General features: G+C 33.9%; 2 protein-coding genes and 1 pseudogene across 2 annotated transcripts; 2 read left to right on the forward strand and 1 right to left on the reverse strand.

Annotated features, from left to right (window-relative positions):
- Window positions 1–227: 227 nt before the first annotated feature.
- Window positions 228–5902, reverse strand: LOC114744010 (uncharacterized; annotated as a pseudogene).
- A 9409-nt stretch (window positions 5903–15311) lies between these two features.
- On the forward strand, window positions 15312–15884 carry LOC114744011 (uncharacterized). Its single transcript, XM_028932193.1, has one exon. The coding sequence runs from the start codon at window positions 15312–15314 to the stop codon at window positions 15882–15884; it is 573 nt and encodes a 190-aa protein (XP_028788026.1).
- Window positions 15885–16620: 736 nt separating this feature from the next.
- LOC114744012 (uncharacterized) lies at window positions 16621–17368 on the forward strand. The gene is made up of 2 exons (XM_028932194.1): window positions 16621–16845; window positions 16929–17368. Exons 1-2 carry the CDS (start codon window positions 16716–16718, stop codon window positions 17366–17368), a joined length of 570 nt encoding a protein of 189 aa, XP_028788027.1. The 5' UTR covers window positions 16621–16715.
- Window positions 17369–23963: the final 6595 nt, after the last annotated feature.

Genomic DNA, 23963 nt, shown 5'->3' on the forward strand with positions numbered 1-23963 from the left:
GTTACCAGAAGCCTGCTTCCCAGTCTTGGGTACAGTCGTGTTCGCAGATCTATTCTAAAGACTTGTAACATATTATTGTATCGGTAGATTTAGATTATAAGTTAATGCATAAAAATGATTATACTCTTGATAACAAACTCTTGCTAAGTAAGGTGAGACTTCATGCAATCCAAAGTCAGTGAGGAGCTTTTTCCTAAAATTTGAAGTACGCAATGATATTGCAATTATGTATCTGGACTTGTCATTTGGGTAGAGCGTGGATTTTACAAGTTATGTGATACAAATTAACCTCCCTTGAAGGATTCTCCCATTGGACTAGCTCTTTTATTGCGTCTTCAATCTCCACTGTCTTAAGCATATATGCATTCAAACAGATTAACCCCAAAGCGCTCAAACTCAGAACAACTTCACTCTTCCGCTCCCTCTCACCTTCTTCGCCCCCATATATGGTGTCAACAGCGCTCCTCGAGTGCTGGAGATATGACCCAATGGCTCTTTTCACGTCATCTTCGCTCAAACCAGAAGCCAATCGGATTTTAGATTTTGGAGACTTCCCCAATTCAAGATCATAGTTTATGTTATTCTTCTCAAACTCTTTCTCAAGAAATCTGAGTGATTTGATCTTACAGATTCCTCAAGACTTTTTACAGACGAACAAATTACTTCCCTTATGTTTCCAATGTCGCCTTCTAGCGTAGCCTCTGCGGTCTCTTTCCAGCAAGTTTCATTTCTCTGGAATTCATGCCGGAGGATCTTTAACGCGTGAGCTTCAAAATGCGAGAGATCCGTCAATTCTGATAGCAACTTCAAAAGCTTATTGTAGCAATCACTGTGAAAAGGCGTAAACCATAAGTTTGGTTCTTGGTTTGCTTCTGCAACAAATTTTTTCAATTCGTTAACATGATTTCTCAACTTCTCTACGCCATCTTCCAAGCTTGTTTTCCCCACAAGACTCAGAGATCCAAAGGACTCGCGAAGTGAGGCTAGACATTGAGCGATTTCAATTTTCGCGCACGAAGAAGCTCGTCTGGGGACGAAGATGAGATCCACCAGGATAGAACAAGATAGCCCGATGAAGGTCTCCATGATTCTAGCCGAAGCAAATTCACTTAATGGCCCAAAAATTTTCCTGCCCAATACAAGTACAGCCCCAATGATTGCGGAAATCCCACCAGCTTTTCCATACATTCGGCTTTCTTGAAGGAAACTCGTGAAAATGAACCAAGGAAGAAGAGAGAGGAATCTTATAGGCAAGAACTTCTCGAACACGAAGTAACCTAATACTCCATACGTGATCCCTATCATAGTCCCTTGGAATTTAACGTTTGCTACTGCCAGTGTTGCTTCTCTGGTTGATACGAAGCTTATGGCCATTGGGAGTCCAGACCAGATCCCATTCTGTTTGCTGTAAATCATACCCAACGACACTGCAAGGCCCAAAGAGAGGGAGCATTTAAATGCTGGAACAAGCTTTGGGACTATTAATGTCCTTGCCCAGTCAGCCCACTCTTTTTTAGACTTGGTGGGATTTTCAATTTTCTTTTCTTCAATGGGAGATGGGGATTTGGCCATCGATTTTTTATTAAGGAGTTTGGCGCAAAATAAGAAGAAAAAGCTGGGCAGGTCTTGGTTCGCTATTGGAATGGTTTGAAGGGATTGGAGAAAGTGTGTCATACTTTTTGTACTGGGTTCAGAAACGGTCAGGGAGCATCCATTCATGTTGTGTTTAGGATTCTTTATGGTTAAGCTAACGTAATCCTCAAGTCTGTTAAGGTTGTGTTGAAGATCCTTATCAAGAATTGTAACGGGGAATGAATTAATGGTCCTTAAAGCCATTTCCATGCCTCTCAATTTGTATCTACCTCTTCAAGCCTATCTCTCGAGCTCAAGTCAAGGGGTCTCAAAAAGGCAGGCCTCTCCCATTTCATGCCCTCCTGTTAATTAAAGAAAATTAAAGATTAAAAATTTGAATAGAAAACATTTAATATTTATTATCAACGAACATATGCCAAATTCGCATATAACTAATTTTTATTCATAGCGAAGAGAAAGATGCACCTGGCAACGTGCGATATTATGAAGGAGCTCTGTTCGGCCTTTTGCCAAAGAGTTGGCACGAGATATCAATGCAACTGCAGCTATCTTGTCCTCTTCACATATTGCCTTCACAAGAATTTTCAGTCTCTCAAAGGTATTCTGAGCCAGCAGCTTGTTGTTCTGTTTCAACTGCCACAAAACACCAATATAGAATATCATTAATGTCAGCATGCGATTATGTAAGGAATGAAAACGAACCAATTTTTGTTCTTTTGCCACGCTCGACTGTTAATATTGAGCCTTGTAGTTCACATGTACATGGATAGCAGACAGAGCACACGTAGCATTTATTCTATGGAGCATCTCTTCTCCATAGTGGTACCAGTGGTGATGGTGCGCGAATTATGATCATGGGGCTTTTGGAACGCACACAAATGTGATCGTGTGAGAAGCTACAGTACTCTTGTATGCGTCCTACTTTACAGAGTTTGATGCCAATTACCACTATAAAAAAAAATCACTTTCAGCAACGATTTTCAGCGGCCACAATAAAGTCACCGCCGAAAGTGGGACTTTTTAGTGATGACATGAAAGTTGCCACCCAATGTAGGACTTTTTGCGGCGACTGCATGTGGTCGCCCCTAAACGTTACAACATTCAGTGGCGACAAATAATGCCACCTCTAAAAGTATGACTTTCTGTCACCGCAGTATCTTTAGTGGCAACACAGATAGTAGGTCACCACTGAAAGTATGTTTAAATGGCAACATTTTAGTCGCCGCTGAAAGTGTTTTTCAAATTTCCTTTATTATTTTTATTAAAAGTTATTATATTTATATCATAATTGTTTTTATTGATATAAGTAACTCTAAATAACTAAAGCTTTTTATGTATTATTGTGTTAGGGGGAGAGTTAGCAGAGAGAGATAATGTAGTGAGTGAGAGAGAAAGGAGGAGGTAGAATGGGTGGGGGTGTGTATGAGATAGAGATGTTATGATTACACATGTAAAATAGAATTAAGAATGTGTGCGAGGAATGGGGTGCAAGCATACATGAGAGAGACATGTACGTTTGAGAGATAATGAAAGATGAGAAGGTAGTGAGAAATAGAGTGTGTTGAGAGAGAGGTAATATGTAATTAAAATATAATTGAAAGTGAGATGGTGTGCCCGAGAGAAATGCATTATAATTGAAAGGGATAGCATAGTTAAGTTTATGAGGGAGAGATGATTATAGTTAAACTAGTGTGAGTGTACTTAAATGAGTGATAATATTTGATGATGAAGATTTGCATGAGAAAGATGAGCGGAAAATAATATAATCAAAGGGGTTAATATAATTAGATGAGTACAAATTTCAAATGAACAAATTTAAACTTGATTTCTTTTTTCTTTTTTAGATGAAAGAAGGGTATCCCCAAGTCACATTGGGCTTGAAACTAATCCCTTTCAGGTCTGGAGTGGTTAAAGGATAGTTCTCTTAACAAGTGCGCTTCCTGATATTCGAACTTGTGTTCTCTTTCTTATTGGAGTGAGGCCGCTATCATCTCAATCAACAGCCTGTAGGTAAACTTGATTTCTTATTGTTATTAAAAGATCATGATCATGTGATCCCATTTAAAATAATTTGAAAAGGTAATAAAAAATGTTATAGCTTAGATATATGAATCAATATAGTATAAATATATAAATGAATTCGAATAAACTATTCATTTTGCTCCTTCAAATATTATGACTTGTTGATTGATGATGATTAACTCTAAGTAACTAAAATCAACGCAGCTACTTAATAAAAAATTATCAAATACATAATAAAAAATTTCACCTTTTCTAATCTTAGTAAAATACCACATTCGGTCCTTAATATAAGAACTCATTTAACTTTTATTTTGGTTTTAAATATAAGACCCCAATTCACTTGGTCTTCTATATTTATTCATTTTTTTTCAAGATAGTCCTTGTAATAACAGTAGTTCTAGTCAATACACTTAATTAGCAAGGATATTTTATGAAAGACAACACATATTTATTACAAATAACCAACTTAACGAATTTTCTTAATCTATTCAAATTAGTCAACTAGTTCTTATATTAAGGACCAGAAATAGTAAAATACTACTATATCTCAAATATATCTCATTTAACCATAGATTATATATTTATATATATTTTGCCAACGATTTAAAATTTAGATATTTATTTGGAAAAATTATAAATAAAGACCCCCCAAATATGTAAAATTGTGATTTGGGACCTTCAATTTGGAAAATAGCAAATAAGAGCTCAGTCTCATTTTTGCAAATATGAAATCGTGGTAAAATGTCTAAAATGCCTCTCAGCCAAATGACAAGTTGACTATAAGAAATGACAAGTTCACTTTAACGAATGACAACTTCAGTAGACCAAATCATAATTTAGCTAAGAGTATGCCAAATGATGAGTTGACTATGAGAAATAACAAGTTCACTTTAGCGAATGACAACTTCAGTAGACCAAATCACAATTTGGCTGAGGGCATTTCAAACATTTCACCCATATTTCATATTTACAAAAATGAGACCGAGTCCGTATTTGCTATTTTTCAAATTTAGAATAACAAATCGCAATTTTAGGTATTGGGGTCTTTATTTGCAATTTTTTCGATTTATTTTATTATATATATATTTTTGCTGAATTTTATTTTATATATTATATGGCCATAATTAAGTTGATTTGAAATTTGATTATATAATTTATCATTTTAATGCTAAGTATGATTTTTTACAATAACAGTTTTGTTTATTATTTATTTTTGACATATGCTGATAAATTAAATTATATAATCAAATTTCAAATCCACTTAATTGCTTCCTTCAGTGGCTGACTTTTTTAGTTATAGTAGTGACAAAAGTCACCCCTGTAATAAATAATAAAGAAAACTGTTATTGTAAAAAATCATACTTGGCATTAAAATGATAAATTATATAATCAAATTTCAAATCAACTTAATTGTTACCTTCAGCTGCTGAACGTATATTTTTTTATAGCGACTTAATTTTTAGTGTCAACATTTTTTAGTTATAGTAATGACAAAAGTCATCCCTGAAACTATACTTTCAACAGTGAATTTTTTTGTTCCCACTGACAAATATCAACCACAGTTGCTACGGTAAGGACTCAGTGACGACTTTTTGTTACCGTCAAAAACTTTTAGTGGTGGTTTTTATCACCGCTGAAAATCAATTTTTTTGTACTATAGTGAATGATAAATTTTCTGGACGTTCATCCTATCTTCAAAATACTCTATAAAACACTAGGTTAAAGCAAATAGTCACAGAGAATTTACCTCAAGACACGCAAGACGTGGGAAGGGTATGAGCAATGCGAGAATACAAGCCAAGACTCCAATGGCGCAACTGGCAGCCAGGCGGAGAGGGTGCATGACAGGATCGGCATGGGCACCATTAACATAAGCCATGACGTACACAATCACTATCTCGCCCAGTGCTATGCGTGTAGCAATCAAATGAGTCCACTCAGCCGACAAAGCCACCACCATAAATGCGGCCAGCGCCACCGCCAACGATGTAGTTTCCTTCGTCAGTCGGCTCGGCCCTATAAACCACAAGCTCAATATCGCAGGACCTAAGCTTTGAACTGTGGTGTAAAGCGCAAGCCAGCAACCACGCAAGGTGTCACCCAAGGTGGCATCGTTTACAATGAGAATAACTGTGATGTAGGAGAATGCAGGGAAGGTGATCGTCTGTTGAATTGAGAAAGGACCGAAAAGGGTGATGCCACCAACGATGGTACAGGCTAAGGCGGTTCGGATTGCTGAGGCCAAACACCGTCGCCATAAAGCTTTGGAACCACCAGTGGCAGGCATGCTTAAATGAAGAAGATTATATCAACAAAGCAGTATGAGGTGGTTTTGTTATAGTTTTTATTGGGTTAAGAGAGCGTTGAAAATTGGTAACGAGGTTAGGTTTTTATAAAGAGGAAGACATGGCCGAGAAGACAAGTGATCATTGGGACCGCCAAAAAATGCGAGTGGTTAATGTATTCGCAGCAGCCAGTGACGATGACTGTAGATAAATCAGTGGCCAGTGCCGACTTAGTTATTAGACTTGAAGGATAGAATGAAAATATTGGGAAAATTTACAAAGTTATTTTTAATCCGATAGTAGATAAAGACTGCACGACTCCATTCGGTTTCAAGTTTATTAAAACTTTGCCTCCCCTAAATCAAATATTATGCTTGGGATGACTTGGTTGGGGAGAAGAGTAAAGGGAAAGACAAGTTATTAGGAAAGTACCTTATTCTCATCTTTGGCTCTAAATGATTGGCAAACTTTTGCCACAACCAAGAGAACTATGATTAACAGAATGTGGCATCACTTATGCCCATAACCTTCCTTCCAACTATTCTTCTTCTCTTGTCATTCCTGATCTCTCCTTTAACAACTTGAGCTCATCATTATTTCAATGGCGCCTCAACTTCAGCTCCAACCTTCAAGAGCTTTATCTAAGAAATTGCAGTCTTTCAGCTAATGATCCTTACTATCTATTTTCTCATTCTCGTTTTTCTTCCCTCATTGTTTTTGATTTGTCTTATAATGACTTGATGTCAGTAATAAAACTGAACTTTGGCTTCACTCTTCAATAACATTATTTGACAAATTGTAGCCTTTCATCAAATAATCTTATCTTCACATCTTTCAATCCCAACCTTACTTCTCTTATCCATCTTGATATGTCTCTTAATCATTTCACATCATCAACCATATTCTATTGGATTTCCAACTTTACCTTTAATCTTCATGAAGTGCACCTAAATAGTAACTTGCTTGGCGGTTCCCTTCCTCAAAGTTTTGGAAACACAATGAACTCTCTTAAAATTCTTGATCTCAACTCTAATGATCTCCAAGGTGAAGTCCCAACATCACTAGGGAATATATGTGCATTGAAGAGCTTAACACTTGGCTACAATAACTTGAGTGGGGACCTTTAAATTTGATTTCTAATACATTATGGCGTGATAGACATTCATTACAAAGTTTGTATTTTCCAGGAAATTGATTGACGGGCATGTTACCTAATCTTTCGGCTTTTTCCTTTTTGCAACATTTGAATCTCTCTTACAATGAATTAAAAGGAAAAATACCCAAAAGCTTAGGATCACAATCTCAATTGAAATATTTGCGGTTCAATGATAATGACTTGGGATCGACAATTACTAGATCTCATTTCAAAAATCTTTCTAATTTGTGGGTTCTATCATTTTCTCGCAATCCATTACCTTGAAAATTAGCAATAGTTGGATTCCTCCTTTCCAATTACAAGATAGGCTTATGGTTTCTTGCATGATAGGTCCTAATTTTTCATATTGGCTTGGTAATCAACATGAATTATACTCTTTAGATATTTCTAATGGTAGTCTTTTTGATTTTACACCAGAATGGTTTTGGCAACTATTGAAAGATTTAGATTACATGAACATCTCATTCAACAATTTTGTGGTCAAATCTTAAATTTACCACTCAAGTTCAATCATCGGCCAACCAAGGGTTTGATTTCGAAGAACTTTAAAGGTGTGGTTCCATCCTTTTTTGGGCAAGCATCAAAACTTCATCTTTCTAAAAATAAATTCTCAAATTTGATGCCACTTGTATGTAGCCAAACTGAAGATGGAGGCATTCTCATTTTGGACATATCAAACAATCAATTAAAGGGGCATCTACCTAATTGCTAGAGCCAACTAGACTCATTACAATTTGTTGATTTGAGCAATAATAATTTGTGGGGAGAGATCCCATCTTCTGTAGGCCTCCTTGTGAATATGGAAGCTTTGGTATTAAGAAACAATAGCTTGACCAGAGAACTTCCTTTGTCTTTGGTGGATTGCTCCAATTTATTATTATTGGATGTGTCAATGAATTAGTTGTCAAGACTAATACCTTCATAGATTGGGATAAACCTTGGACAGTTGGAAATTCTAAGCTTATGGATGAATAATTTATATGGAAGTCCACCTATGCATCTTTGCCACTTTACACAAATTCGACTCTTGAATCTTTCTCATAATAACTTATCCAATTAAATTCCATCCTACCTTCAAAATTTTACTATTACGGAACAAAAGCACATCAACTTAAGTAAGAGTATCATTATTATACCATCAATACAACATGGTATTATAATATCTTTGATAGTTTGGAATTCTACATAACTTTGACTTGGAAAGAGGAGGACTACATGGTTATGAGGTCAGAATTCCTTCTTAAAAGCATTGATCTCTCTAGCAATGCTCTATCAAGAGAAATACCAAGAGAACTTGTATCCTTGTTGGGATTGGTTTCCTTGAATTTGTCAAGGAACCTATTGAGTGGAGAAATACCCAAGGAGATTGGAAATCTAAAATCACTTGAATTTCTTGATTTGTCAAAAAAATAATTTATTAATAATTGTGAAGCTTGACCCATGGATGGGAATATATTCTTCCTTGTTGAGGGAGATCTGGAACATTTGAGACCAAAACAAGAAAGACTATAGTTGACTCGTGACTCTATAATATAATAGCCATAAGGCTTATGTTGAAATAAATTTTCCCCCATTCATTTTTTCTTCACAGCAAAAGTCAAAGTCTCCCCTCTGAAACTAAAGGGATCAAAGCTCCTGTGAAAAATTTGCTAAGTAATGTCAGCTACCTTGTTTTTCCCCACCAGCCCAATCTGCTTTCCCCCCAATAATTTATTTTAAATGCTATAGACAAATATTTAAAACTTTAGTGTATCATTTAAACAACAAGCTTGAGCGTTCACACTCCGTTACAACTCGAAATATGCATATATCAATATTTCTGGTCCATCCACATACAATTAATTCATAGTGAGACATAAAGATACTGTAAATGTAAAGTTGTTATAAAATTTATATTTTAAATTTATGGGAGTGGTTTTGATACTTGAAAATAAGTTGGTTTAATTTAAACATCTCAAGAAATTGCTAGGAAATAGTTAGAGAGTTGTTATCAATCCATCCTTTTCTGTGATACCTTTTCTTTGCTCGAATTTACTTTGATAAACTCTTTAAGGGTCTTATGACATCAACAATTGGACAAAGGTATTTAATTTCTTGATGACAAATACTAATTGTTTCCAATGATTTTTTTTTCTTGAATGCATTTTGCTTCGTTTCTGGCATTAAGTTCTCATAGAAAATTTTTTATTCTTCATAAATATTTTCTTATAGTAGTTGAATGGAGCTTTCCATGAAACTGCATCAATTTGAAATTAAAGCATAGATGATAGTTAATCCTGAAGCCCGTGATGGATACTTTTGTCTGACGTGTGGAAATTAAATTAGAGTGAAAATGGTGGCTCCTTATTGAACGTTCACCATGGAGCCTAGGCCATTCATTTTGAGGGATCAGATTATACTTTTCTTTGCCATCTTTTCCTGCAAGATTTCTGAATAGAGTGAAAGCAATAGTTGAGAAAAGTCCAGGGATGATTTTTATTTTCGCCAAAGACGACGGGTGTGATTGACAAGAAACCATCATCCACAAGTTTAATTTATTTAAAACGAAATTTTAATTTACAAGTTGAAAATAAAAAAAATTAAAATGTTGTTTCGTTCAAAACAACTAAGATACAATAGTTAAACAAGAAGTTTGGCGCATAATTAATAGTCTAAATATCCTTTTCTCTTTATCACTTGTGTAAGCCATTTATGTCAACATAATCCGTGACGATGTGAGGAGAGAGTGGCCTAAAATACATTAAAATAATGAAAAGATATTTTAATAATTCTACTTCAGTTTTATGCCCTTATCTCCAAAGCAAGAAAACAATAACCAGAAATGATACATATGAGCAGACTTTATAGTAAGATTTTAGTTGACTCATAACTCTACAATTTAATACCCATAGGGCTTATGTTCAAATAATTTTAAATAAAATACTCTAACTACCCTTCTATTTTATTTAAATTACAGAAATTTTTTCTATTATAAAAATGTATATAAACCTTCCTTAAAATTAAAATGCATATTACACAGACCTTCTTTATATATTTAAGATTTCATTTATATTCATCCAACATTAGGTAACTGTTAAATTTGACTTTAAACTTCTATTTTGACTAAAATACTTGTCATTAATAGAAAAGTTATTGAAACATTTGTATTTGTCAAAAAACAATTTTTGATACAATATAAAACAATTTTAACACGTATTTTCAAATTTTTAATATGCAATAAAATTTTATAATTTTAATTTTTCACTGCATAATGAAACTTATTTATTTAGATTTCTTTTAAATGACTAGAAAATATATTAAATAAATATTTTTTTGATCTTATAGTATAAATTGTCTAAGTTTGATAGACTATAAAAATTATTTAAATTTATAATTTAAAATTTTGAAATAAAAACTTTGTTAGAAACATTATAACGTATTTAATCTATTATATATTTATTTAAAGAATTAATCAAATTTTCATTTAAGGTTTTAACTATTTGTAAAAATAAAAAATAAAATTAAGGAAAAAATTTTAAATTCCTCAAAAGAATTTTAGTCAATATTTAGATTAGTAAATAAAAGTATCTTAATATAAATTTTAATTAAAAAAGTACTTTTTAAAATATTTTAACGGAGTCAACAGTTTAAATTTGAGTATATATTTTCAAAACAAATGGGAGGCTGATATAATTAGAACAAAATACAAGAGATTTCAGGTATTTTACTCAATAATTTTTCTCCACTCGTTTTCTCTTGACAACAAACGTCAAAGTCTCCTTTTTCAAACCAAAGGGATCGAAGCTCTGTGAAAATTTTGCTAATTTTTCCCCACCAACCCAATCTATTCCCCTTCCCCCTCAAATATTTATTTTTCTCAATATAGCCCTCATAATAATGATAATTCTGACTAATACATTTAATTAGTAAGAATATTTTAGGAAAAAAACACATATTTATTACAAATAATTAACTTAACTAGTTTTTTTAATCTACTCAAATTAATCAATTAGTTTTTATATTAAAGACTAGATATAATATAAAATATGTATTAATAATTGTGAAGCTTGACCCATGGATGGGAATATATTCTGCCTTATTGAGGGAGATCTGGAAAATGTGAGAGAAAGACTTTAATTGACTCATAACTCTATAATATAATAACCGTAAGGCTTATGATCAAATAAATTTTCCCTATTCATTTTTTCTTCACAACAAAAGTCAAAGTCTCCCCTCTGAAACTAAAGGGATCAAAGCTCCTGTGAAAAATTTGCTAAGTAATGGCAGGTACCTTGCTTTTTCCCGCCAACACAATCTGTTTTTCCCCTAGCAATTTATTTTTACTGTTATAGACAAATATTTAAAACTTTAATATATCATTGTAAATTAAACAACAAGCTTGAGTGTTGACACTCCGTTACAACTCGAAATATGCATATATCAATATTTCTAGTCCATCCACATGCAATTAATTCATAGTGAGACATAAAGATATTGAAAATGTAAAGTTGTTATAAAATTTATATTTTATATTTATGGGAGTGGTTTTGACACTTGAAAATAAGTTGGTTTAATTTAAACGTCTCAAGAAATTGCTAGGAAATAGTTAGTGAGTTGTTATGAATCCTTTTCTGAGATACGTTTTCTTTGTTCGAATTTCCTTCGTTAAACTCTTTAAGGGTCTCCTTTGTGAAACCAATAATTGGACAAAGGTATTTAATTTCTTGATGACAATAACTATTTTTTTCAATGATTTTTTTCTTTTTTCTTGAATCCATTTTGTTTCGTTTCTGGCATTAAGGTCTCATAAATTTTTTATTCTCCATAAATTTTTTCTTATAGTAATTGAATGGAGCTTTCCACGAAACTGCATCCTGAAGCCTGGGACGGATACTTTTGTCTGACGCGTGGAAATTAAATTAGAGTGAAAATGGTGGTTTGTTGTTGAATGTTCACCATGGAGATTTGGCCATTCATTTTGAGGGATCATACTATACTCTTCTTTGCCATCTTTTCCTACAAGATTTCTCAATAGAGTGAAAGCCATAGTTGAGAAATGTTCAGGGATGATTTTAATTTACAAGTTGAAAATAAAAAAAAATTAAAATGTTGTTTCGTTCAAAATTAGTTAAACGAGAAGTTGGGCGCATAATTAATAGTCCCAATATCCTTTTCTCTTTATCATCTGTGTAAGCCATTTATATCAACATAATCCGTGAAGATGAGAGGAGAGAATGGCCTAAAAATACATTAAAATAATGAAGAGATATTTTAATAACTCTGCTTCAATTTCTGTGCATAGCATGGGTCATATAAGTTCTTCAAAGAATAGATTAGGGGGTGTTTGGGTTTTTTGCCAAACCATGGTTTGGCAAAAAATTTGCCAAGCACCCTTAAAATTTTAAAAACCATGGTTTCCAGCAAAACCATGGTTTTGAGCTGGAAACCTTGGTTTCGGTTGAAGTTGCACGCCACCCGCTTCTGAGGAGTCTTCTGAGGAGTCAAAATAGTCGTTGGAGTAATTATTGGTCCCTCAGTAGCTTCCAACGGTGAAAATCCCTCTTCTCTCGTTCGAAGGCGAGCCTCCAGTTTCTCTGAAGTTCTCCCGTTTCGTCGCCCCTTCAGAAGAATCTTCTCTCCCATTCCGTCGCCCCTTCTCCCATTTCTCTGAAGATTTCCCTTCTCCTATGCCGTCGCCCTTGCTGAAGAATTCAGTTCTCCTGTGCCGTCGCCGCTTCTAAAGATTTGTCTTCTCTTGTGCCGTCGCCTCTTCATCCCACCGGTGAGATCGTGAACTGCTAAGGAATTTCAGTGCCGGCGAGGTGTTTCTCGGCCTTTGAGAAGAAGATTGCGTATTGGGTTGCCTGATCCAAGCCTTCCATATCCGGTATCGTCGCCAGTTAGTCCATCTCAAGTCGCTATGTTCGGTTCCATCACTCAGCCAAGAACACAAGCGCATATCATTCTTCCGCCGTCGCCCCTTCTGAAGCTCGACGGGTCTTCTTGCCACCGATGAGGTCGTTGAGCCGTGACTTTCAGCGCTGGTGAGGCTTGCCAATAGAAGATCCATTCACAGATTTTTGCTATCTCCGGTGTTCAGTTCGTCGGGTCATCGATTGCTCTGGTCGCCGTGTCTTCTTCCGTCAGTTAGATCCAACGTTTCAGGTGAGCTGTCTTCTTCCTTGTTGGAGGTGGCTGAAGATGTGGTGCATTATGAAATTCCGTCTAGCGTCGTTTTTTTTCCCCGAAACAGAGGTTCCGTCCAGCGTCGTTTTTTTTTTTTCCGACACAGATGTTGGTTTCACCGGTTGCCTATGCTACGTTCACTTATAGCTACTGATTTTGTTGGTTGCTTGCTTGACACCGATCAGCTATGACAGAAAATGATGTTATTGAGAAACCAGAAACAATGTTGAGTTTCAGTTGAGCTCGATCTAAAAATGAAAATTTTCTTTTTTTCTTTCTTCACTCGCAAATAACACCGATAGAAGTCATCCATATTGCCCTCTGAATCCATCTTTGCTTGCGTGGGTATGTGAGAGTAGAATGGGATCCCCTGTATTGGATATTCAAGTTTCTAACTTTACAAGTCAATAGTTTTAAAACCCCATTGTATCTTCATCTGATTCTTTCTTAGTTCTATGATGGAATTATGCCAAGTTTGGTGGCTGCAGAACTTGGATTTGTTTTGGGTAAAGCATATTCAGAAGGTACAAATTGTAATTCTTGAGGAAAACCTCACCATTCGCAAGCTTTTTCTTTGATCCATTTTTGTACGGGCTAAACATGCTTCAATGATCCTAAAAATCACTTATTTCGTTTAGAGTATGCATGTAATAAATACGTATGGTGATGATAAATTTCGTCTAGAGTATGCATGTGATGGATTAATTAATCAGAATATATTCTCCTTATTAATTAAAAAATAAAACCGAGGAATGAATCATGTAGGGAGCATCATTAGGGTGTCGATCAAAAGTTGGAGCCACAAGCCGAGAGAGTGTGTGGGCATGCATGCATGTATTTGAAGAGAAATTTAACAAAAAACAAAGTTAATTAGAAAGAAGTAGGGGTGCAGTATGAACAATGAACAGGGCTTACTCAAGGAAACCAAGCACCAATGTCGTCAAGAATATGGGAAGAGTCATCTTGGGCCTCGTTTTTCTGCAATAATGAACAAAATCATAAACTCATGCCCAAAGGAAAAGAGAGTGATCGATTACACAAAACAAACACTAAATTATACTATGAATATGGTGATATCTAATTTGTTATTATTTTTCAAGTAGGAAATGATCAGTACATCTCTAGTGTTAACATGTCAATTATGATGATCAAAACTCAACCTTGAAATTGTCTATTTACCTTTTATAATGATATTTTTGAAATGAGAACATGAGGATTATTTTTATGGTCAAAGATATTTTGGTTCCCCTCTCTGTTAGAAAATAATGTAGCTAAATATGAAACGCCATTTCTATTCCGAAAGTAATTAATGCCACTCTTGAGATATTATAGGTTTGCTTGAAAGAAATTAGTATTGAGGAAGTAGAAGTAGCGGTATACCAAAATTCTTGGCTAGTCTCTTTACTTCATAATTTAAGTTATGCTTCTGTGTTTTTGTTTGTGAATGGCAAAAGAACATGCGACTATACTTGTTAAATACTATACCTATTATATCATATCTCCTGGATTGAATGGCATGCTTTTTGGGTTGACCTTGTGATGACTGAAGTATTATAATTGGTCTATAGTATAATGAGTAAACAAACTGGAAAAGCTTCATGGGATATAAGAACCACAAAAGTTTTTATTGACCTGTGCATTGAAGAAGTTGAAAAAGGGGGAAGAAAAGGAACTAGCTTGACAAAACCTGTTTGGACAAGTGTTGTGGACAGCTTCACTGCAAAGACTGGGAGAGTCTATACGAGAATCCAATTGAAAAACAAATATGATATCCTGCGAAAGGAGTGGCAGTTATGGGATAGGCTGCTCCGTGAGACAGGTTTGGGATGGGATGCCGAAAGGAATACTGTTAGTGCCCCTGATGATTGGTGGGAGAAGAAAATAGTGGTAATGGTTTAACTTTATTTGAGCTTGTATTTTCTCACATGTTAACGTTTTTTGTATAATGTATTATATTTTTGGTGTTGAATGCGCAGGAAGTTCCTGGCTACGAGAAATTTAGAGAAAGAGGGCTTCAGTTTCGGGCTGAATTGACTCAACTCTTTGGGTCTATAGCTGCAACTGGACCACATTCATGGGCACCTTCTTCCATGACACTTCGTCCAAGCGAAGGAGTTCCTGAAGATGATATGGAAGAAGGGTCTGGAGATAGTGATGAACTTTTAGGAGCACCAACTGGCATAAGCGGGGAGTTTAATTCGGTCACATTCAATGACAATAGTGGAGGAAGTGGAGGCAACACTGGGATGAGACAGGAAACCATTCGTGGGGGTAGAAGCACAGGGGGCAGTCGACCTAGTAACTCATTAGGGGTTAGAAAAAAAGGTGAATCTATGAAGAAGAAACCCACTACCACTATGAAAATAGCAGATGCACTAAGCAGGATAGCTCAAGCAAATGAAAATGACTCTCAGCGTGAACATGAAGAGATTTCAGAAGCACGTGCTAGGAAGCTAGAAGAAGAAGCACGTGCTTATGAGACGTCAATTGCTGGAGTCATGGAGCACCTTAATGAAGTTGATGAAGTTACTGATGATCCTGATCTGTTTGGCCGGTGCACAACACTCCTCATGGACAAGCCAGCTGCAAGGGAGATGTATGTGGCTCTGAAGAACAAGAGGGAAAAACTCCTGATCTTCTTGAAGCATGCAACCAAGGATTGAGACTTCATTTGTGTTGCTTATTATAGTATTTGACTACTTTTTGTGTTGCTTAGAAGATGACTGTGATAATTTATGTATATTTTTAGGAATTATGTAACCAGCACTATTGTATTATGTGACTTCCAAATTTCTGTAGGAATTAAAGAACTTATTTTCTTGTTAAATGTTTAGTAATTTCATATCAGGGTTTCTAAATTTTATGTCTATGTGCACAGGACAAGACAAAAAATGGCTGATGAAATTAAAATTGCGGAAAAGTATCGTAAACGACGGAACAAACGGGTTAATCAAGTTGCAGTAGCGGTTGGTGGATATGCTTCTCTTCATTTGTGTAAAGAGCCCCAGCATACAAGTATTTATACAAGCAAGGCATGGGTAAGGGATGTTTTACAAGGCCATTCCACCCGTTGTTATAACATGTTTAGGATGGAAAGGGAAGTGTTCTTTAGTCTTTGCACAAAATTGCAACAACACGGTCTAAGGGAAACTAGAAATGTTGGGATACATGAAATGGTTGCAATGTTTTTAAATACCGTTGGCCATGCGCTTAGTAGTAGGATGCAGCAAGAAAGATTCCAACATTCAGGGGAGACAATTAGTAGACATTTCCATAATGTCTTATTGGCATGCTGTAGACTTGCTATGTCCAATATCAAACCAAAAGATCCAACATTTCAGCATTTGCATACAAAAATACGGCCCGGTGGTCGATACTGGCCCTTTTTTAAACATGCTATTGGAGCAATTGATGGAACACATATTTCATGCATTGTTGATGCAACTGAGCAAACAAAATTTATTAACCGAAAAGGAAGAGTGACGCAAAATGTAATGGCGGTTTGTGATTGGGACATGTGCTTCACTTTTGTATTGGCTGGATGGGAAGGTAGTGCGCATGATGCTCGTATATTTGACCACGCCCTCATAACTCCTTCCATGAACTTCCCCCATCCGCCTCAAGGTATATTTTAAATTGCTACAATTTATTTATGCTTAACTGTTAGAAAACAAAGTTTATTAACACCAATCATATATTTCATGTAGGCAAATATTATTTGGTCGATGCTGGCTATCCGACACCCATGGGATATCTTGGTCCCTACAGACGTGAACGCTACCATCTCCCTGATTTTCGAAGGTCATCTGCATTTGAAAATGAGAATGAGGCGTTCAATTATTTGCACTCAAGTCTACGGAGCACTATTGAAAGAACTTTTGGAGTTTGGAAGAGTAAGTTTGCAATTTTAGGAAACATGCCGAGCTATGACTTTCCAACACAGGTTCAAATTGTTTGTGCAACGATGGCCATAAATAACTTCATTAGATCAACATCCATTTCTGATCCTGGTTTCATTCAGTTTGAACAAGAAGGTTCTTATGCAGAAGAAAATAATGATGATGATGGAGTTGGGTCTTCACATATACCTTCATCAATAGAATCTTCATCTCACATGGCTCGACTTCGTGACTCCATAAGAGATTAAATTGTTCACTATATACAAGAATAGCCATGTCTTTCTTATTTCCTTTTTTCTTTTTAGATAATGTAATGTGTTGTTAAAAAAAAACTACTTGGACAAATATATTTCGTTGCAACCTTTATTATTAAGACAATTCATATGAAATTTTTTTGTGTGCTTATTTAATTTTGTGAAAAAAAAATTATGGGATTTCATCTTTAAGAAATAATAATATTTTTTTTGGCAAAATAAATCATTTTCCTCAAAACATATTTAATTATATTATTAATATATATACACATTAATTTTTTACTATTTATATTATTTATGTCTTATTTATTATGTTGCCAAAATATATATTATTAACAAATTTATTACTTCAAATAAACATATATCATGAAATATATCTTATATGTAATTATCATTTAAACTTATGTTCTTTTTAATAATTTCTACATATCAAAAAGCACTTCTGACAATAATTATCCAAACACTCTCACTTTATCAGAATCACTTTTTCAGAAAAGCTATTCTTTCAAAATCTATTCTCCAGAAGCTATTCTCCAAACCATAGTTTTGCCTCATCCAAACACCCCCTAAAGGACCATGACATAAAACTATGGTCTTAAGAAAATCAAGATCCAACTTTAAAGTTTGATTTTATGAACTAGCATTCATATTATTTATAGGCGAAAAAGCGAAAAACAGTTAAAAGTTTATATGTTTTCTAGCAACACAACATGCATAAAAAATTAGATATATGTTTTACTTTTTAAAATTAGTTTTTAAAGCTTATGTAAAAAATTGATCCTTTGAGCAACATTGATGATGTTTTGAATCCCTAGAAAAATTGTATAAAATGCATTATTCTATTCTCTTGAAAGTGCAAGTTTAATTACACATACTTTTTATTCATTATAAAAAGTAAGTGAGAAAATACAGGTTGGTCCGTAAAATAAACTTGGATAACTCAACTTAACATATGAGTGGTGAAGACTTTTTCTGTGCCTTAGGTAAGCAGTTCGGAATTCGATTCTCTACCGTTATATGTGAAACAATTATTGTTGTAGAAGTCTCTTAAGGATAATTAATTTTATACTTCTTATGTATTTTGGCCAAATAGAATTTAAATTTATAAAATGGTTTTTCAGCCTATTTTGAAATTATAGTTGCATACTTTTTTTTTAATAAAACTGAGAACATATCCGGAAAATAAAAAATTATCTTTTTGCCAATCGAAATTAATATATTGTGCGAAGCAAAGAATGATGCACAGAAAAACAGATAGAAATAAAAGTACTGTCATATGATTTTATGACATGTTTCTTTTCTGATGCTAATTAAACATGTAGAAAGTGGAGGTATTCTAACCCTCCCAAGCTACCAGGAACAATCCCTGGAGCCTATTGTTTTGCAAGTTTGTGCTCATGCAGTGAAAAAGAAAATGAATGTAAGATTAATATATCACTTTGCATCTGCAATATCATTTTTGAGATAGAATATTTTGACAAGAGAATATTATAGTTAAAAGTATATTATTCCTGGAACTATTAATGGACTTTAACTTCGTTTCTTAAACCTTCAAACCAAGAACTTCACTTAACAATTTAAGCTTATAATCATAACAGTATGATTATTCTAGAGTTCAAGCTTCTGTATTATCACTACAAAAAAACAGCTAATTACCGACGGAATTAGTGACGGAATTAGTGATAGAATAATTTCCGTCGCTAATTTTTGATGGATTAGCCACGAAAATTCCGTCGCTAAACGTAACTTAGCCACGGAATTAGTGATGAAATTTAATCCATAACTAATTAGCCACAGAATTTTTTCCGTCAGAAAATTCTATGGCTAAACTTTTATAATTAAAATTAGCCACGGAATTTTTTCCGTCAGAAAATTCCGTGGCTAATTCAGTGACTAAAGTTTTATAATTATGATTTACGACAGAATACTTATCCATGGCTAATTTAGTCATGGAATTAGCCATGGAAAATTATTCCGTCGCTAATCTAATTTCCATGGCTAATTTCGTGGCTATAATATAATATAATATAATAAATATATAATTAAATTATATATCTTATAAATATTAAATAAAAGAATTAAATTTAAAAAATATATTTATGAAAAATTATTGACTATTTAAAATTCAAAATTAGTGTCATTGGAAATTAATATTATATTTAAAATAATTTTTTTAAAAAATAAAGCATTATAAAATAAATAGTAAAACGAATATCTAAAAATTATTTTGTTACAAAAATAGTTACAATTAAAATTATCATATAGTTTATTTTTAGTTTCTAATAATATATATATATGTATAAATAATTATTTGTGTAAGCGAATATTATATATATATATTTAATTTTGCATAATAAGTTAGTAAGTTCATTGCAGCTCAACTGGTGAAGTTGCGCGCGTGTACAAGCGAGGTCTTTGGTTTGAGCCGTGGAGAAGTCACTTTGAAGAGGAATTATATGATGGCGACATGTGGCAATACAAGGTGGCATGTGAGATAGCGTAACACGTGACGGCAGAAGTGAGGTGGTAGGGACACCTGGAGATGAGGTCGTGACACGTGACGGCAGAGTTGAGGTGGCAGCGACATGTGGAGATGAGGTGGCAATGGCACGTGGCAAAGAAGGTGAGGGGGCACTGACACGTGGCGGAGGAGGTGAAGAGGCAGCGACACGTGAAAATGAAGTGGTGACATGTGGCGGCTAAGGTGAGGTGGCATTTTAACTTTTTTTAAAAAAAATATATTAGCGACGGAATTGAAATTCCGTCAATAATTATCGACGGAAAAATTCCATCAGTAATTACCGAATTTCGTCGGCAATTACCTATAGAATTTGTAATCCAATTAGTGACGAAAAAATTAGCAACGGAACCAATTCCACCGGTAATTTGATTCCGTCGCTAAATAAAAATTCCGTCAGTAAATTCCGTCACTAATCAGATATTTTTTTGGTAGTGTCTTAGCTAAGCTCTGAGTCTTAAAAACATTTCAAAGTTTAGTACTCACAAGATTTGAAGGCTAACCAAATTGTCCAGCTCCACTCCAAAGGACTTTGGCTAATTTGAAACTCAGGTTCCTAAACTTTTAGAGCAGTTATTAAATATCCTCTGCATAAAGCCAAAGATCAAGTTCTTACTCTTGGGAGGCATTACAGATTCTCAACATGTTGCTAGCTGCCCAAGTTCTGTATTTCACTAGTGAGCGACGTGTAAATGCATATATGACGCCAATGAAGTTTTTACAGCTAAGGAATTTTATATTTTTGAATTACAACAACTCACCAAATGTAGGAGTAATTGATTTCAAATTCACAATTGAAACATCCCCGGAAGAAAATTACTACTGTTGGATCATTAATGAAATAACCGTAAGAACCATTGTTTAGCAAAGGAAATAAAATGAGACCAACAAAGCAAATCCCACAATGAATTATGATATCTAGGATAGAAATGAACAACCCAAACCAGCGAAGGTTTTCAAAATCACCTAAATGCCTCATAGAATTTTTATTCTTGATCATCATTATCATGATAGAAACTACCAAAAACAAAAAAGTATGGGTGGGAGAGAACAATGAGGAACCTGAAGGGAGCAATCGGAGTTTCAAAGGAGAAGACCACCAATGATCACCCGAGAGAGGCGTTTGGATCCTCTCAAAATCATTCTTTTTCATTTTCTTATCAGAATTTCATCTCAATCGTTGGATCAAATAATAAATAATTTGTGTTAATGTTAAAATAATATTAGTACTAGAATATTAGGAGTAGAGCCGGGAATCAGGGCCGGCCCTTCAGGGCTGGCGGGCTTAAAAGGGCCGGCCCTCCAGGGCTGAAATTTTAAAAATACCCCAATTTGCTAGGCCCGGCCCTTAAACTACAGGGCCAGGGCCGGCCTGCGGGCTTTTGGCCCGTTTAGAAAAAATATTATTTTTTATATTTATCATATTTTTTTTATAAAAATATAAAAATAAACCAATAAAATTATTAATAAAAGATATAAATATGAATAAAATTAAGTCACAAATATAAAATATTATCATATATAAATATTCATCAACATCTGAGAACATCTAAAACATTCATTAACAAGATATCAACATCTAAAAGTTTTATCTATAATGCAATTGTGCAATAAATAAACACTATCATTAATCTTTTGAAACTTCATTATCACTATAATTAATTATTTTTCTTCATAAGTATGCTTTTCTTTCATAACAAAAATATCAAGTTTTTCTTCTTTATAAGAATTTTATTTTTAAATTTTGCAATCTAACTATTATTTTACTTTAATGTGAGAAACATTATTGTTGAAACTCATGAATTTCTAATTCAAATTATAGAATCACAAGTTATATAAGTATAAAAATATTCTATTATCAAATATATATAGTTTAAAAATATCAACGCATATAATATAAATCAAATTATTATTAAAGTTCAAATTAACCCATTTTTTAAAAATTTAATTGGATAAATTATTGTCTAAAACTAAATTTAATTTTAAAATGATAATAATAACTAAATATTTGAAATATTATTAACAATGTAAAAAATTAATAACATTAATATTATATAAAAAAATTTAAAAAATAAAAAAATTTATAAAAGGACTTAAAAGGGCCGGCCCGCGGCCCTCCAGGGCTGGCCCTTTTAAGCCCTCGGCCCTCCAGGGCTTATTTCTCATTTTAAGAGAAAAATATCAAACCCGACCCTCATAATTTCAGGGCCTAAAAAGGCCGGCCTGACGGGCTCGGCCCGTTTTCCAGCTCTAAATTTAGGAGGAGCTTTGGGGCCTAATTAAATAAGTCATGTCGTCGATCGCTGAGTTGTGGGTGCAGTTTGATTTGTGTTAATTAGCTGTGTCGGCTGCATGCACACCACGTACGATCGCAAACATCATCAAAATGAACAAGAAACAGAAACTAGTTTGGGCTTGATTGGCTGGACTATTGGATTCATAAGAGGAGAATCTCTTTGATTAAAAGAAAATTAATCACCAATCAAAAGTAATGATTGATTAAAGAATATTCAATCACACATTATGGATTTGATTGATTGACTGAAAAAAAAAATCAATCAGATATTAATTGTTGACTGTAAATCAAAATATTATCCTATAATAAATGAGTGAAATTGCAATTTTTCTAAAATAGTGGTTACTGTAGTTCTATAAATAGGAGGTGTCTCAGTTTATTTTTCTACACCCCAATCATCAAGTTTTCTGACTTCCTCTCCACACCGTTGTACCACTCTGCGTGAATGCTGGTGCGGTACACATTTTTTGTTTCTATTTATATTCCATCATTTGTAAATGATCAAAATGGGCTTCCATCATATTTGTACTTAATATTCCTTTCCCTTTAATATTTCTAACACTAAGAACATAATTTATCAAAAACTTGTCAAAATAATATTACCTCTGGTCTTAAATTAAGATTTACTTAATTACATAGGAAATGAAAAGTTGAGAGAGAGATTAATAAATTTTTAATTAAATTAATAGGAGTAAAATTGGAAAAAGATTATTAATTATACTACAAGTGACTTATATTTTAAAACAAACTTTTGGGGTACAAATAACCTATAATAAGGAACAGAGTGGTACTCAATATGAATACTTTTATGAGTGAAGATTCGAATCCTATTGGTAAAATGAGTCTTTTTTTTTTCATATGTATAGGAGGAAAAAAACCTATCCAAGAAAATTATTCAAACGTTGATATTCTTAACTTATCAACATACTCTTTTTTTTCCTTCAAATATTCATTAAAAAAATTTAACGAGAACTCTCCGTCAAAATTTAATTCCCTTTCTTTTGATACCATTCTCGCAGCCTGAGGTAGGGCATGGGAAGGCAATGAATGCTTTAAACACATGACTGAAGATTATAAAATAAGCAATCCCAAGAATTAAGCTTTTTTTTTTTTAATTGTATATGGACTATGGTGGATATCTTAGAACATGCTGATAAAAAACTTTGAAGAGTTCTACTGACAGCTTGTATTGTGTATTCCAACATAGGGCGTTTTTGAAATATTTTTATAAGAATGAAAACTAAAACGAAGTGAAATTTGATTTTAAAAAAAGACATAAATATAGTTGTTATGTTACGGATAGAAATAGTCAATTTAAAAGACTCATTGTGGATGCTGATTTGATGCGGTGCCGCCTACTTGATGGAAAGATGGGGCAGTGTTAAAAGTTGAAGTAAGTTGAGACTTGAGATTAATGGAATGGTTTGACCGGTGTAAATATAGACGTTATGGTCTTACCGGATCATACCGTGTTACTCCTTGTGTCATATTATAAGGCTCACTGGTTAATTCTTTCTGGCCCAATGGATGTCAATTGGATAGCCCAGTAACAATTGACCCTTTAGTATGTCCAATTATATATGTTATGAACTTAATATTAGGCCCACCATATTCTTAGACCTTTGATTTCAGACCCAAAACCTATATAATCGGTAGAATTACAATAAAGTTTCAAAAAAAATTATTCAAAAATTTTAATAACAGCATCAACAGTTTTTAATGACAAAGTTTAAAAATAGAAAATGATAACTTGTTATGCTTGTTTTGTAATTATC

Source organism: Neltuma alba, unplaced genomic scaffold, assembly GCF_004799145.2.
Source record: "Neltuma alba isolate B1F8T4 unplaced genomic scaffold, ASM479914v2 tig00004229_pilon, whole genome shotgun sequence".
In the NCBI taxonomy this organism is placed as follows: domain Eukaryota; kingdom Viridiplantae; phylum Streptophyta; class Magnoliopsida; order Fabales; family Fabaceae; genus Neltuma; species Neltuma alba.

Excerpts from the sequence above, each read along its gene's own strand:
- LOC114744012 (XM_028932194.1), top strand. The coding sequence starts at position 16,716 with ATGGCGGTTTGTGATTGGGACATGTGCTTCACTTTTGTATTGGCTGGA. Across the intron at positions 16,846-16,928 it reads CTTCCCCCATCCGCCTCAAG|GCAAATATTATTTGGTCGAT; the intron begins GTATATTTTAAA and ends TATTTCATGTAG.
- LOC114744011 (XM_028932193.1), top strand. The coding sequence starts at position 15,312 with ATGACACTTCGTCCAAGCGAAGGAGTTCCTGAAGATGATATGGAAGAA.